General features: G+C 31.7%; 2 protein-coding genes across 3 annotated transcripts; both read right to left on the bottom strand.

Moving 5' to 3' along the window:
* Positions 1-261: 261 nt before the first annotated feature.
* On the bottom strand, positions 262-8,732 carry LOC8260345 (protein SIEVE ELEMENT OCCLUSION B). Of its 2 annotated transcripts, none has more exons than XM_048374934.1 (7): positions 8,550-8,732; positions 4,793-4,948; positions 3,677-4,137; positions 3,345-3,436; positions 2,336-2,484; positions 1,745-2,239; positions 262-1,205 (listed from the first exon to the last, which is right to left on the bottom strand). In XM_048374934.1, the coding sequence occupies exons 1-7, from the start codon at positions 8,706-8,708 to the stop codon at positions 552-554; spliced, it is 2,166 nt and encodes a 721-aa protein (XP_048230891.1). In that variant the 5' UTR covers positions 8,709-8,732; the 3' UTR covers positions 262-551. The 2 variants fall into 2 exon arrangements, with proteins under 2 accessions (XP_048230891.1, XP_015579512.3); XM_015724026.3 differs by having other exon boundaries at positions 2,342-2,484.
* A 1,450-nt stretch (positions 8,733-10,182) lies between these two features.
* LOC8260346 (protein SIEVE ELEMENT OCCLUSION B) lies at positions 10,183-16,679 on the bottom strand. The gene is made up of 10 exons (XM_015724014.3): positions 16,037-16,679; positions 15,827-15,922; positions 15,276-15,730; positions 14,501-14,610; positions 14,255-14,394; positions 13,149-13,643; positions 12,287-12,788; positions 12,059-12,204; positions 11,135-11,632; positions 10,183-10,952 (listed from the first exon to the last, which is right to left on the bottom strand). The coding sequence occupies exons 1-10, from the start codon at positions 16,235-16,237 to the stop codon at positions 10,335-10,337; spliced, it is 3,261 nt and encodes a 1,086-aa protein (XP_015579500.2). The 5' UTR covers positions 16,238-16,679; the 3' UTR covers positions 10,183-10,334.
* Positions 16,680-17,151: the final 472 nt, after the last annotated feature.

Raw genomic sequence — 17,151 nt, 5'->3', positions numbered from 1 at the left:
GGGTGTAGAAAAGTCCATGGACTTTTGAACCCTCTCACTTACTATTTTATTTTTTTGTTTTTGGTTCTGGAAGACTACTTTGATTTGTAACTGTTTTCAGGAAATTACTAACAGATTGTCAAGTTGTATGTTGGGCTAAATAAAGTAGTATCCTCAAAAAGATTTATCACTTACTGATTTATATTAAGAAATATTAATTACTTTTTTTCTTTAATCGTATGAGATTTATATTCTTTGAAATGGTTTAGACGTTGGACGATGTTTTTTTTTTTTTCTGATTTTTTTTTATTTTATGGCCGATAGAAAGTTAATTTACTTTATCAAGTCTCAACACTATATTGAAATAATGTCTACATAATTATTAAATTTCTCAAGTTTGAATCTGAGTGAGACTAATCAATAAAAGAAATGAAGAGAATGGTTTTATTAAAATCAATAAAATGAAGATGTAGAGCTATATATTTCAAAATTTTAACCAAACATATCATAAACAACAAATGACAAACAATATGTAGAGAAATTTTTCAAGAATGCTAGAGTGACACCCTTAATTAAAAGGGTATTTCTGAGATGCCCTTGTGGCAGCAGCTTAACACAATCTGTTTCGCCATTATGCGGTGACACTCGGGGCATGTCGTGCGCTTAGGGAACCTTCTGGCAGCAGTGGGAAAACTGAAGCGGCAGCAAGAATGAACACTAGTGCCTGTATTAATCTTGTTGTAGTGGTCTTTGAAGGATAGACCAAAGTCCTGATTAGGAGAATTGAGATCGTTCAATGGGTCATACTCTGTTAACGCATGCAGAACTTTAGCACCGGCACCGTTTACCATAATATTAGAGCCTCTCGTAAGCATAGCCCATCTACCTTCTTTCTCATAGCTAAGAAGTTTCTTGAGTTCCTGCATGATTCCATCATTCTCTTCAAACTTATTTCCTAGCTGAATCTTGCAGAATAGCATGCTTTCTAGCCTGGTCCAGAAGTACCATATTGCGGTAAGGTCATGCCAGAAGTAAGTATTGAGTTTATCTTTTTCTATTGAATCTATGATTTGCTTGATCTTGTCCCTCTTGCTTCTGTTTCCCACATAGACTAACTCCAGTTGGAAACGTGCTGCATGTGCGATTTCTCGTGCGGTGGCCGTGAAAGTCTTCACCCATTCAACATCATCACCTCCGAATATGAAAATGTGCTTTTCTTCAAAAGCCTACGCCAATTATTTAAACGAAAAAAAATAAAAAATTAACCGAATTGGCACAAAGTCATGAATGAAACGAATGCTCACATATTTTATTTGCTGTGTATAATGATTGCTATTATATCAATCACCTCAGCTTTTATCCAATAATGATATATATCATGGATTAATAATTCTCTAATGACTAATTATTATCTATTTACTTTATTAAATAGAAATGTGAAATATATGTAAGTGTTTTACACTTTATTATCGAATAATTGACATATATTTAATAATTTAAACTAATAAATATGCATTAATTATTTATCAGTTTGGTGCACAAACAAGAATATATACTTCGACTAAGTAATTACTGATCTAAAACCTTACAAGGACTACAGTCTACCACTGAGCTAAAATTTATTGTTCTACTATTTAATATATTGAGTTATTACTATAGTTACCTTATTTGGTAGTCATTAAAATACTATTCCTGCAATAATTCACTTCACAAATCATGCAAGCATTTTCCATTTTTATTTATATTACACGTATGAAAATGTTACCCATCTGAGTATCGTTGCATCAAGGCCATCGACTAGAAGTTCAAGCCTCCATGTCTCATCCTTCCAGAGAGATTCTTGTCTCGACCTAGTGAAAGGGAAAGCATGCGATCCCCAGATCCACATCAAGTGGAGAGCATAAGGGGAAACCACTCTACCTTGAGAGTCAAGGGCCACAAGTACAGTGTTATTGCGGAAGTGCCACACCTCCTTGATCAATTTAATCACCACTTTGTCTATCAGAGTTGGGTTCTGAACAGAGTACCATGGCATGGTATATTTCAGGTTCTTAATTATTTCATTTTCCATTAGATCAGTCCGTTGGACTGAATGGTTTGTTATTGGGACCCAAACCACCTCATACTGACGCTCATGCCTGGTTGCGATGATATTGGCCTCTCTGAAAATCAGCTTTAGAATCCAAAGTTCATCTTGGGAAATGTCTAGGCCAGAAATCAGCAAGAGAACATTTTTCCTTCTCAGCACATTAATGTCAACCTGTTAACATACAGTAACAAATATATTAACAAGTCCTGTGTATAGATTGAAAGGGCTTGCTAGCTAATGACTAAATATGCTATAGGAGAGAGCTACCAAAACCTCTTTCTTGGTAGCTCCATTGAAGAGTGGGAGATCGCCATCCTTGGCTTTGATAAAGGCTTTAAGGCTTTCTATGTTGTCCTTGTTGGCTGTATCGAAACAATTTAGAAGCTTTAAATAGGCTTCAACATTCCTCTTCTTTTCTGCATATTCAAATCAAAACTCTTTACTAAAATGGGAAACGATAAATTGCCTAAACTTTGAAGGATTGTTTTTTTAATAATGTCATTCATAATAATAAATATTATTATTTATTAAGTGAAAGATTTTATTTAATTTATAAGTGTGATTGAGCGCCTAAATAAGAACATATTATTATTTTTAGTTAACTTCTCATATCGAGCAAAAATTTAAAATTTAAATATTCTTGACAGTTTGTAAAATTAGTTAGCTAAATATTTAGCTAAGCTGGTCTAGATAAAGAAAAGTTCTTTCTTATACTAAGTGATACGTACTAATTATTGGTAATAGTTTTTTAAATCTAAGTAAACTTGGAAGATAATAACATAAATGGTCACTAAATTTTGTATTTAATTTTATTTTGATCACAAAATCTTAATTTGTTTCATTTCAATCATTTGACTTTAGTTTTAATTGCAGTTTAATTACCTTGTCAATAAGAAATTGATATGTCAAAATTTTTTATATTTAATTACACTTTTTTATCGGTTATTCTGAACACATATTAATTTTTTATTTGGAAAGTGACTAAATTAAAAAAAATAAAGTTAAATGACTACAATGAAATAAGTCGAAGTTTTATGACTAAAATAAAACTAAGTGGAAGTTAAGTGACCATTTATATCATTATCTCCAAATTTAGTATTTACGTTTGAACATAGGTAGGCAGCCATATGGAAAATATAATTGAAAAGAAAACCTCACCCTTAACTAAAAATTCAAAGTAGGAAAAGCCTCGAAAATAACATTTCACTGTATATTCTTATATTCTATTGTTATCCAAAATGTGCCATATCAGGAAGATTTGGCAAGCATATCAAACCTATGTGTTCTTGGCAAATTTCCAGCTGCTGCTTTAGAACGTTGCATCTTTGGACTAGTTTCTCAGTCAATTCGGACAGCTCCCTCACAGTCCTGAAATAAGTGGAATTATACTTAATCATATATACTAGCCAATTCTGGGGCAAGGAAGCACAATATCACCTTATTCCTTAACGTTGATCCTTACGAAAATACAATTTTGTTTGATAGATTTAACATTGTTTTTTTCTTTTCATTTGATCCAATGATGATATTGCAGTGGGTCATTTCCAGGCTAGGCTGTGAAGTTGTAAGTTAAGAGCCTAACCAATTTTGCAAAGTCTGCAGACTTACCCGAGTGCCACGTTGGTGAAACTGGCAAATTCAGTTGAGCAAGCGACAATGCTCCTTATGATCAAGTAGACAACAGTTGGGATGTGGGCAAGAGCTGTGGACAGTGCTGATGCTTCCAGAGAAATGTACACAGGGGGGAGCTTCCTGAACTTAACCACAGACCTAGTGGCATCCATCATGGCCTGAATCAGTTTGTCGATTTCATCGGACCTACATTTAATTGATTCGTTTGTGTATTCGAAGATGAAAGGCAATCCCTTGATGGTTGCCAGTGTCTTGATGATAGTTCGGTTTGTGGAGGGATAAAGGCGGAGTAAGAGGAAGAATTTTGCATAGTTCAAAGCAAAAGCTGCCATGGTCAGCACCAACTTTGCGTCCCATGAATATTTGGCTAGCATATTGAATAATGATAACGTCGTTGCATCCACATCTGCTCCATTAATTTGAGTCGAGTAGCAAATCTGAAATATCAAAGAAATAAAAACCATATCATTAGTGTAACAAATTAACATGATCAAAGTTCATTTTAGATTTTTATATATCGTGTGAGAAAAACAATTTAAATCATATCAATTTAAATTATTTAACTTTATTAAATCAGTAAAAAGAATCATTTATGTGCAGAAATTAATTTACGATATATATATACAGTAAAACATTTTTATATTAATATTCTATATAGAAATAATTTTATATAATAATAAAAAATTACAGTCCTAATTTAGGCTAGTTATAAAAATGAATAAATTTTTTATTATAATATGTTATAAATTTTTTAAATCTCTTAAGAAAATATACTTTTTTATAGTAATATTTATATATATAACTTTAAAAAATAGATGTTATGCTATGTTTTATCTTATTATAGTATTGTTTTGTTTCATTAATTTTTTTTATATAATATGATAAGATATTTATTTATTTTATTTCTGATTTTTATCAATTCACCAACAAGATTAAGTATTAAGTTTAAAAAGAAAATTAATTACTCAGACTTCTATTAAATTATAACATTCTCATACTAATAAATTTTATTTGGTCCCAAATATATAACTGTACAGAAGTATTACTATATATAGATATATACACTTTAACTGTATAAGCATTTAAACAAACCTCTGATGAAATTCTGTCAATATCGGATGGAAGGGGGGCAACAAGAGCCTTGTGCTCCTTGCTCCTTTCTGCTTCTGATTCTGCTTCAAATGAAAGCTTAGTAACAAGAGCCTTTTCCTCCTTTTGTCCTTCTGCTTCTGCTTCTGCATTTATAGTCTAAATAAATCGAAAGCTGTTATTAATTGCAATAATAGACCGAACGACGTTTTGCTAAAACCAAAGAAAACTAAAACATCCTTAGTTCCTTACTCGGGTCAAGCTAAAAGATCCGAAAAATCGAACCCATCAAAACCGAATAAGAAAACCAATTAACGGTTTTGTATTATTTTAATTTTTAATTTTCTTTATATTTAGTCTGGTTTTTACTTTTACATTAAAAATTGTTAATTCAGTCATTTTAACCGAACTGAAACTTTAGTTTATATATTTATTTATAATAATTCTTGGATTTTTCTAGTATTTTTTAACTTAAATTTCATCTTTTTCCAAATTTTAAATGAATCCAACTATTCTTTTCCCTTTTCTTTTTATAATAGGTTTTTATTCAAAAAGAATATTCTGAAATAAAATAAGTCTATCCAATATGCCACATATTTTTTGGTTAAGGGGTGAATTTTGCCACATATGATGCTGTGAAGATCAAATTAATTTGGCATACTCTTCGTTAGCTTGTTATACTAATTACAAACCGACTGTAAATACTGACAGAGCCACATTACCTTCAATGATCCACACAAAGTTTAAAAGTTTTTAAGAAACTTTTCAAATTTTATATTATTATTTTCAGTACAAATTGAAATTGTACCATTGTTAAAAATTACATCGTCGCCCGCCATTCTAGAGAATTCCTTCTCCAGAATCATCCAATGTTTATCTAATAATTAAAACAAAAATTACCGATTTGATAAAGTCGGCAATAACAACCTACTCAGCAACAGTATAAAAGGAGCTTGGCTCCTTAGTATGGTATGTGCTTATGAATAAGTGCAGAATAATTATAGTGTGTGGCGAGAGAGTGAGAGTCAAAGAAGTTTGCTTGTGTATCACGTTCTCCACTTAAAATCTACAAGTTGGTATTAAAGCAGGCGACTAGGGACCGGCTTCCAAATGCTTTAAGGGCAAACAATTAGGGATCGTGTTATGTCGAGGTGCTGCTGATGTACGGTCTGAACTATGGAGCTCGTTGGTTTGGAAATGAGCTTACTTAGTTACTTAGAGAGGATAACCAAGTCACAATGGCGGATATATCCAGTTCGATAAGTAATTTTGAAAAATTTAATATTAATAATTATAACACTTGAAACACTCGCATGCAATTTTATTCGCTCGGTTAATATTTATGGAAAATTATTAGAGAGTGAAACGATACTTCCAATAAATCATGATGATCCTAAAAGATGGAAGGTCAAGGTTGGTAAAGCTATATATGCTTTGTCAGTATCTGTAGAGGATGATTTACTGCAGTACATCAAGGATGCAAAGACACCTAAGGAGGCATATGACACTCTTGCTAGATTATTCGCTCGAACAAATGATACTAAACTACAATAACTCGACAACGAGATATTATTAATCTCACAGTATAACGTGACAATGATTGAATACTTTACTAAAGTTAAGACTTTATGTCAAGATGTTTCAAAATTAGATCCTCAAAATCAAATTACGGAGACAAGAACGGGGAGGATTATAATTCACAGGTACGTCTCAAGCTTAATGCACTCATCGTGATAACTCGAGGATAGTCTAAGAAGCCGTCTTTAAATGAGTTAGAAAATGTACTAGCAAATCATGTCTAAAGTATCAATCAATAAAAGAAGAAAGCCTCTTTAGTAGGAAAAAGGGAAAGGCTCTTTACGTTGCAAGATCAAGAAATGGAAAAAACCAAAGTAGAAAAGATGACAAGGAGCTGGCAGTAAGGGGGAGTTCACTAAACTCAAGATCAATAGAAGGACAATTCTTATCGTAGAAAGAATATTCAGTATTTCGTTTATGGCAAACAAGGTCACTATGCTCGAGATTGCTGGTATAAGAAAGAGGAAGGGAATGTTGTGATGTCGAGTCAGCCCCAAGTTGAAAGCGAAGAGGACTGGGAGTTTGACATCCAAACATCATGTGCCGTTGAAGAAGCTATAGATAGTGATGACAAAAGGGATGTGTTGGCATCCTCAGCTATGCTAAGTTAACTTGAAGAGTCTTGTGAAAAAAAGAAAAATGAAACGTTATGGAATCGAGCTTATATGAAGAATTTACTTTGAAAGAAGAACTCAATTATGAAGAAAAATTTCAAGACTAATCAAATACAAGTGCTGACAATGAAAAGATGTTTCTAAACTTGAGAATGAAGGAAGAATATGTTGAAGAATTAAACTGTCAAGAGAAGCAAGAAACACTACAAAGTGTATTATAGTATAAAAATTGTAATAGAATTTTATTTTATCCAAAAAGGTTTTCTTATGTGCAATCAAGTCCTTCACTTAAAACCTATATCCATTGCAATTTTATTTTTGTTTTGATCCATTGAAAGTAAATTCTAACTTTGCCCCAGCTTTCTCCGAATTCAAAAATTATATGCCAATAAAAATAAAACTATCTGCATTATAGATCTATATAATTCTCTCCACTTTCTTCTTTTTATACTTTTGTAAACCATCATATCAGAAGTCACCATAATTAGATCTATCTTTGACTATTTTTTTATTTTAGATTAAGTGGGTAACTATGAATTTTTCATATGGTATAAAATAGAAAAGAAAACAGATGACTTGTAATATGTGTAAATAAATTTATATAGAGAGAGAGTTGGGAAAATATCTACTTACATATATGTAAATATTTTATAATTGCATATATTTATTTGACGATTAATTTCCTCCACATCTAGTAACTGTAAACTTTTTCTCATATTTATTTATTTATTAATTATATCTTTTTTTCATTTATGATGAGAATCTATTTTCTTTTATTTATTTTATTTTTTCTTTTGATATTTACCTTTATTTACTTTCGTATAGTACTTTTTTAAAAATTTCTTTCATTGAAAAATAGCTTTAAAAATAATCTAAATTTTCAAGAAAGAGAATTATATTTCTTGGAAGAAGAAAAATAGCACAACAGTCATAGTTTATCATTTTCTCTAATTAGTGCAATACTCAATAATTTATTATTTGTGCTTTAGAGGAAATATTGGTAACATTAATATGCTATGAATAATTGTACATATAAACCTATAAATTTAATTTCATCACATGCTTCTGAAAGTGATAAAACTTGGCAATTAAACAATTTTTGGTAGAATTGGTTCCTTTATTGTTTTGTCCTTTTTTTTTTTTCTTGTTTTGTTATTATCTTTTTGTTATCTTTTCTTGGTTTCTTTGATTGTTCTTTTTCTTTGTTTGGATATTAATTTTTTTAAAATTTAATATTTAATCTCCTTAGTGAAATGATAAAAACTACATGTGAGATATGTAGATATTTTTGTCATATTATATAAATAAAATTGATGAGGCAAAACAATGCTATAATAAAATAAAAAATAGTATAACATAAAATTTTTGAAGTTATATATATAAAAATATTACTATATAGAGGAATATTTTCTTAAGACGGGATTTAAAAAATTTATAACTTATTACAATATAGAGTTTATTTCTATATATAACTGATTTAAATTGAAACCGTAAATTTTATCATTATATAGAAATTATTCTTATATAAAAGTATAGGAAAGAAAGAAGAAGCTTAGCTGGGTACTTACAGGTGAAGCAACATGAAGTATGGCCCGATCAGAGAAAGCATCTTCAATTATTTTTAGGAGAGGTAGGATATCAATCTCTAGGCCATTTGGTGAATGAGTTGCCAAAATTTGCTTCATTTTCTGATCATCAGTTAACGAGGATTTGGCCCAGCGGATCATTGTGAGATCGTATGTTTCAATACCTTCACTAACCATATCTGTTGAAGCTCCCGTTTATTTATAGCAATCGCAAATGGAATAAAGTTTCTATTCTAACAAAAAACAATTCTTTGCTTCGTTTGGAATTTAAACATTAAAGAGAAGACTGTAGGCTCTTTTTCTTTTGTTCGAAAGGGACTATATAATATATCTATGATTTTCTGACGTTAACTTTATTAAAGTGTCGGAGCCCATTGAGGTAAACCAATCAAAATTGAATCAAAGAAACACAAGGGGTTGGGTTCAATTTCAATTAGGCCTAATAGTGAAAGACACAAACAAGCTGAACATAGTTATAATTTTCTATAAATCATTAGATTATGTGGAAATTCTCTTGAAAAGGAGTAACTCATTTTAAAAAGATGATACTTAATTTGGAGTAACGCACGGGAAAGATTCATGAATTTTGAAAGCCTTGAAGATTAGAGTTTCACTACTTTTATGCTTTTGCATTTGGAAGCTCCACTTATAAAGGACAAATTAATAATTACATGATCCATTGGCTACAATTGCAATGATATAACACGAAAAACATTTAGATTTAAACATATTTTTCTTACATGCATCTCCAAATATTTTGAATCCTTAAAACTATCTTAAAGCAAAGTCTTGTGTTTTGAATTACCGAGAAACAGTACTAGATGTGACAATTACTAAAACCCATTCCAAATCCAGACTCACCATAATTTCTTATATTTGAATTGGCTAAATATATATTTTATACCTTTAAAATTGTATCGATCAGTCGGTTTAGCATTTTAATTTCCGAGTTAACCTAATAGATACTTGAATTTTATTTATTTAATATCTAAACATTTTTAACTTTCAATTTAACTTGACATGTACTTGGACTTTATTTTTTGATAATATTTAAATATTTTTGTATGATATATGTAGACATATTAAATAAAGATACATGTGAAAAAGTGTTAAAATATCATAAAAAAATAAATTTATGTGTTTGTTAGACTAAATCAAAAGTCCAAGTGTTAAATTTGACTAAATGACTAAAGTTCAAATATATAAATATGTATTTGGCCATTTGAGTTAAAGCTGATCCTAAATTCATTGATTAAAATCATACTTAGTCTAGGTGGATGTTCCAATCTATAAACCGAGCTAATAGATGTAGTATTTATTATTCTTAAATAATTAAATATGAGTTAATTATTTAATATGCTAAAATGTAAAATATTCATGCCTTTCATTTTCTTATTCTTCCGTATTTAGTTGCATTTAAAGAGAGGATTGGAAAAGAATTTCTCACATCACTTTTCTTTTGAGATGAAAATTCTCACATCACTTGGAAAGTAGAAGAACAATAAAGAATATTTAATATGCGGTAAATCAAGTATAAATAACTTCTATTTTTTATTTTATGGAAACAATTATTAGAGTTGATGTGCCAAAAGACCAAACTTCAAAATGTATCTGATATGATAATTTAGGTTTCACATTATAGACGTAGCCATTGGACAATTTAAAACTTAAAAAAACAAAAGAAAAGAGAAAAAAACAAAAAAAAAGAGAGAAGGAAAAACAAGAATAGGGAAGGACATGAATTCCTGGGAACGATAAAGAATATGATCAGCCACAACATCTAAATGCGATGAACCTTTCCATGGGGTAGTGACATTGTGAGCAATCAACGCTTCCTAATGTGTTCTCAACCGACTCAGGAAGCACTAGCTGGTAGCACTCCTCCGGTGCACTACTGCCCACAAGCTTTTCTTGAAACGCAGCCAAGAAGCCCTTCTGCAATGCATTCTTTTTCCATTCGCTATAATTCAACAAGCAATTCAAAAAGTCGCTCCCCCTGGCTTTTACCATTTCAGTTGTTTCTTTACAAATTAAGGCCCATCCGCATTCATCAATACCATCAAAGCTAAGTAACGAAGTCAGCTCTTGCATTATTTGATCATCTTCAATCTTTTTCCCTAGTTGATATCTGGAGTTCCACATACTTTGTATCCTGTACCAGAACAACCAGATTAGACTCCGTTGTTCCAAGCAGTGGCTAAGCTTTTCAGTTTTGATAGTTTCCATGTTCCTCATCACTCGTTCATTCGGATTGCTCTTCCCCACATACAGCATCTCCAAAGGGATTCTAGCAAATTCTGCCACTTTACGTACAGTGTTAGTAAATTTGCGGATCCACTCCATGTCTTCTCCGCCATACAGGCATATGAATTTTCCATCTTTAATCTGACATCAAACAACATTTCAATTCTTTTTGCCAGAAAAAAATAAATGAGTACTAAATATATGACTTCGATTAGAAGGAAAATTTATAATTTAGAAATCAAGACTTAACAAAATCATAAAAAGAAAAGGGCCAAAGTAGAGTTTTATCAAAATTAAAAAGGATTTTATATTTATAAACATACCCAATCTATAATTGGCGAATCGAGGCCCTCAACCAACAGTTCAAGCTTCAAAATGCTAATATCCTTCCAGGGGTCTTTGTCCTTTAAGTTGGCTAAAGGGAAGGATGAAGTGCCCCAATTCCACATTAAGTGAAGAGCATTTGGGCATGCAACCCTCCCTTGCTGATCAAGCATCACAAGAATAGTCTTTTGATCAAAACCCCACACTTCTTTGATGAACTTCATGGCTGCCTGGTCAATCATTGAAGGGTGGTGCACTGAGTACCATGGCATTTGGGCCTGCAGATTCTCAAATTGCTTTAGCGCCCTCTCTGACGTCCGCATGATAGCTGGGTCTACTATTGGAAGCCATACAATCGCATATGAACTTTCTGGTTTCTGTTTCTGTTGCTGCTGATGAATACCATTGTATATCTTTACAACAATGTCCATCTCCTCTATGTTAAGGTCTGACACCAGCAATAGCAATTCTTTTCTTCTCAGAAGATCAATGTTAACCTGTTTTTATCAAACATACCTAAATTACATTCAATGATTTCCAAATATAGAGTTACATCGAGTGAGCATTTGTAGTTCTGTACAGTTAACTTCTTTTTCTTTTTCCTTCTTTAACAAAAAAATTTAACTATATTTAGGTCTAAATTTTTGAATTTCAGGGTCATACGAACAAACACCTGAGCCAGTTCAAGCACCACTCAACAGCCAAACCATAAGCTCTGGGCTATGTCAACAGTTGGACCGAATTAATGTAACCAATTATTGTTCTACAGGAAGTTGTTAATATTTGGGGCTGGGGGTTTGGGGAAATCGACAAGATCATCAAGCTGATAATGAAAAATTAGTGAATAATTAAAAATCAAGTTTTCCTTTGATATTATATTTTTCTAATGAATCGGGTTGTAGAAAGGAATGAAATCAAATTACCCTCTTCTTGGTGGCTCCATCAACAAGTGGCTGCGAATGATTTTTCCCAGAAATCAAAGCCTTGAGAACCCTCATGCAGTCAATTTGTTGGGTCGTCTTAAATTGACTTACCAGTTTCTCGAAAGATTCGATGTGCTTAATTACATCTGCAATACTGGAAAATTATATTAGAACCTCTACTTTTCAATGCGAGACCAATAATTCAGTAAGTATATCAAGTAATCTCACCAATCTGGCCTTGATGCATAATGAGGCTATCTTGAAGGGCAGGAACGAAACGATCTTTTGTTTCCACACTACCCTTCCACTCAACAAAATGAATTAAGCTGTTCAAGATTTCGTTTCCTTTTGCTTTGATGATTAAATCTGACTTATGACCAAAAGCAGCCCATACGCCTGCGGTGGCATCCAAGTTAAGCAATGAAATGATTTCCTGCATTATGGGATCCTCATAAATAGTGTTGCCTAACTGCATCCTGGAATGCCCCATATTTACTATTCTTTTCCAAAAGCGCCATTGTTCCTCCCTTGTCATGGAGTGGCTGAGTCCTCCACTAGTTATCGTTGTAATGTGTCTCTGAACTTGTTCACTAGGTTCTCTCTTCCCTACGTACACCATCTCCAACGAAATATCAGCTGCTTTTGCTACATAAGGTGCTCTTGTCGTGAACATCTTGATCCATTCCATATCTTCTCCTCCATAAAGGCATATGCACTTTTCCTCTCTCATCTGATGATTGTAACAATAAATATACAGTAGCTTGAAGTTTAGTAATTAGGTGCTCAATTATGCATTTAATTTTTGTTGGATACTGGTTTGTGTGTGAAATATGTAATGATTAATGATATTAGCAATTAAGGAGGTTAACATTTTGTCTGCCACGTGACGGGATAGACCGAATTTATTTAAGAATTTCTTATCAGAGTATGTAACGAGTCGCAGTAATGAAACCAAGCTATAATAAATATTAAATCACCTATCTGTCAAATGGATATTATGTTAGTTTACTCTAAAAACTGGGATAGAATTAACACTGTATATTTGGGTACTTCACCAATCATCTTTCTTATTGATAAGTAAAACACATACCCATTTAAGGATTGATGGCAAGATGTCGTCCACCAGCAACTCAAGGTTCCAACTCTTCTCTCTCCATAGAGCTTCCTGTGCTCCTATAGTGAAAGGGTATTCTACATTCCTCCAGACCCACATCATGGGTAGTGCATTTGGGCAGGCAACCTGGCCTTGCGCGTCTATCACCACAATAATTGGCTGCTTATCAAAATGCCACTCCTCCTTAACCAATTTGATAACTTCCTGAGCAATCAGTGAAGGTTGGTTCACAGTATACCAAGGCATAGAGTTCCTCTTCTCCTCAAATTTTCTTTTAGCAGTCTCAGAGTTAGAGGAGGATGGGTCAACAATTGGGAGCCAAACGATCTCAAATTGGTCTTCACCCTTTATTTGTTCGATGTTCCTTGACTTGTCATATATCTGTTTCACCACATTTACATCATCTTCCGGAATGTCCAAGTCTGAAATTAGCAGCAGCACCAGTTTTTTCCTCAGGACGTCGACGTCAACCTGTTCTTGCCGATTAGAAGCAAGCAATTACCATTCAATATTTTGTTAGTACTTGTGAGTCCGGAAAATAAATTTAGAAGAGTAATTTGATTCAAATCTTTCCTGCCACATTTAGAATATTATTTAAGCAAAATTTATTATTAAGGGTCTGAATTTTCAATTTTATTTTATTAAGTTGTTTAAATTTTATTTTATTTCATTATTTTTTTTTTTGAAATCTAATAGTTTTTAATTAAAATAAAAATATTTAATTATTTTGAGTGAATATGTTCCATACTAAATTAAAATAAAATATTTATTAGTAGTGAATGATTGACTATAAAATATTCAATTTACATACAATTCACTATTTATTATGATATATATAATGAATTAGATAAGTCTATATATTGCGGATTTAATAATTATTATTTATGTGACGAATGATTTCTGCTGATTGACATAATTATTTTACCATAATTTGAGTCTATTATTTCTCAGGATATTTCTCTACAAAATAGCAGTTCAAGCAAATTCTTTAATAAAATTTACAAAAAGGAAAAATAAAAAGTTTGAACTTGGATAATGCAATCAATAAACTCGGTAAGGAAACTAAAAAAAAAAAAAGAAACCTTTTTGTTGGAACCATCAACAAGTGGTTGTTGATCATCCTTATAGTAAATAATTGCCCTGAGAATATTCATGTTGTCAACTTGGGGAAGTTCAAGAAGGCTCTTAATTATACCCAGACGCTTTTTCATGGTTGCCTTCTCTGCATTATATTCACACACAATTACTACTCATCTATTTGTACAGCCTCCTTAATCAATTAGAGTTTAGACTAGGATTAGTTACTTAATTAATCAATTACGGCTTACCTAAGATCGGAAGGCATAAGTTTTGCTGCTTCTTAATCTCCTTTTTCTTGTTGTTAAGCTTTTCTGTCAAGAAGATTAGTTCTTCCTTCTCTGTGCTTGATATTACATAGCTGAAATCATCATTATTCACATATAGTGTTATAACTTTACTATAATTATCACTGCATCTGTAATAACTATCATTAGCTAGTTATAGTAATATAAAATATTTAAATAATAATATAAATAGTCATTAGATTTTAAATTAATTTTTATTTTAGTCACAGAATTCTAATTTATTTTGTTTAATTTATTTCATTTCAATCATTTATATTTAATTGTATTTTAATTTAATTATTTTAAAATAAAAGAATATCACGTGTCAAAACACAACCAATGAAAAAAGAATAAATAAAAAGAAACATAATATATTAGTTTCCTACTATAATGTGACTAAAATATAATTAAGATTAAATTTAATAATTAAATGAAATTAAATATGATTTTATGACTAAAATAAAAATTATTATAAAATTTAGTGACTATTTATATTATTAGCCCAAAATATTTAATAGACAACTATCACTATATTTCAATTTTCATAGCAAATTAGACCATCTAGATGAATTTCAATCGGGCATCATGTGATATTCAAGTTACATTTTGACTGGAAGTAAGCTTAAGATTAATGAGATTAAAATTATCAGGGATTAAATTTTTGTCATGACCAAAATTACGTACTGCAAGTGTAATTAAAGTTGAGTGGTTACTGGTGCAAGATCATCAGAAAGCATACTTAAAGCCCAAGCTGGTGAGGCTGGTAATCTGAGATGCAGAAGCCAATACACTTCTGATAACCCAGTAGATAGTGAGTGGGATCTGGGCTAGTCCTGCAGAATATGCTGTTACTTGGTGTGCCTTGTCAAGTTGGGCTCCCAGGTCCTGAAACTCAATGATGCACCTCGTCACGTCCATCATTGCTTTGACTAGATCGTTAACAGCTTCCAACGGAGGAGCAGAGAGTCCAGATAGCTTATGAATGTCAGCTACTTGCTTTAGAATTGCCATGGACTTGGCAAGCTGGTCTGAAGAATAGATGAGAGCAAGACGCCAGCATTCTCCATAGTTCAAAGCAAAAGCTGTTAGAGTTAATATTAATTTAGCTACCCAGGAATGCCCTGATAGAATTTTATTTATTATTGAGAGTAGTGTGGCGTGTTCATCTTCTCCGCTCGAAGTGTTGTATGCTATCTGCAAATTCACAGATATGAATATTTAGTCTTAAACAAAAAATAATGTTAATTTGTACGAAGTAGCTCAAATCAGAAGTTGCTTCTTGGCAATTGCCTTGTACGAGATTTGATCCATCTTAAAGGAGAACCTTTCACGTATACGAATGACTTCTTCTTTGTGGGTCTTGTCTTCCATGTATGCTCTAGTGTCCTGCACAATCAACAACAATTAAAGTGACAAGGCACGTACCTCATACTTGGTTTGGTTTAAGAAAAAAAAAAAAGCATTTATGCCTTGGCAATGTATATGAATGTACATATATACCATGACACTGCTATTAACATTTTGGATTGCACGATTGACGATGTCCTCCACCAGATGGAAAAGAGGCTTGACATCAAATGGTTGGAGATCCTCAGGCGTACCTTCCACCTTGAGGTCCTCCATGATCGAGTTATCGTCAAGATTTCTTGCCGATCGTGGCTTTTTTTTCAGCTCCGAATGTGATACCGTGGTTTGGCTCATTTTCTTTTTTTTTTTTTTTTTGTTTTAAACTTTAGAGCAAAATAAGGTAATTGATTTCAAGCACAGGTGTGGTCTGTGGCTTGTTTTCTTGCTGCATTACGTTATATATAAATGGAATAACTTCCTTGCTTCCGCTTTAATCAATCTTGGTGAAAGTTAAACATGAAACCTTGGAGAATTTTGTGGTCCACCTCTCAAACTTGGTGAAAGTTAAATATGAAGCCTTGGAGAATTTTGTATTCTCTTTACCCCATCATTCGAACTTTAATTTTGGGGCTGCTTTAGCTTTTCTTTTTTTCTTTTTTCTTTTCCTTCAATTCATTCGCTCTAAGTAGGGTTTGAACCTGAGATCCTACAATTCTAGGGAAGATTTCAATATCAATAAATCGAATTTAATTTCATTGAATGCTCACTAGTTATAGTAGTGTTATGTATACCAATTCTGCAAGGACAAAAGAGAATATGATAGCGAGGCACACAAAAAAAGAAAAAGGAAACTAAACCAAACCAAACGGTTTTCTTTTTTTTTCACTATTTGAAGGTCTATGTATATAAATGTGATTATATCTTTAAAATAATATCTCTTTTTAATAATAATAATATTTATTATTATTTAAGTGATTAGTTTTAATTATTTTAAATAAGGTTGTTTATAAGCTTAATAATGGGCTTTCCTTACTCATAATGGGTATAAAGTTTGTACTAGTTTCATATTAATTTAAAAAATTTGAAATTGGCAATATCATATTAGTTATAAAATTTTAGTTTATTTCATTTTTATCATTCAACTTTAGTTTTAGTTATAATTTAGTCACTTTGCAAATAAGAAATTGGCATATCATATTTTTTTTAATTATTTTAATTTTATTAATTATTTTGCCATATGTTAAAGTGAAATAAAACTAAAATTAAAT

Source organism: Ricinus communis, chromosome 5 (assembly GCF_019578655.1).
Source record: "Ricinus communis isolate WT05 ecotype wild-type chromosome 5, ASM1957865v1, whole genome shotgun sequence".
Taxonomy (NCBI): Eukaryota; Viridiplantae; Streptophyta; class Magnoliopsida; order Malpighiales; family Euphorbiaceae; genus Ricinus; species Ricinus communis.
This window is presented reverse-complemented; position numbering and strand designations above follow the sequence as displayed.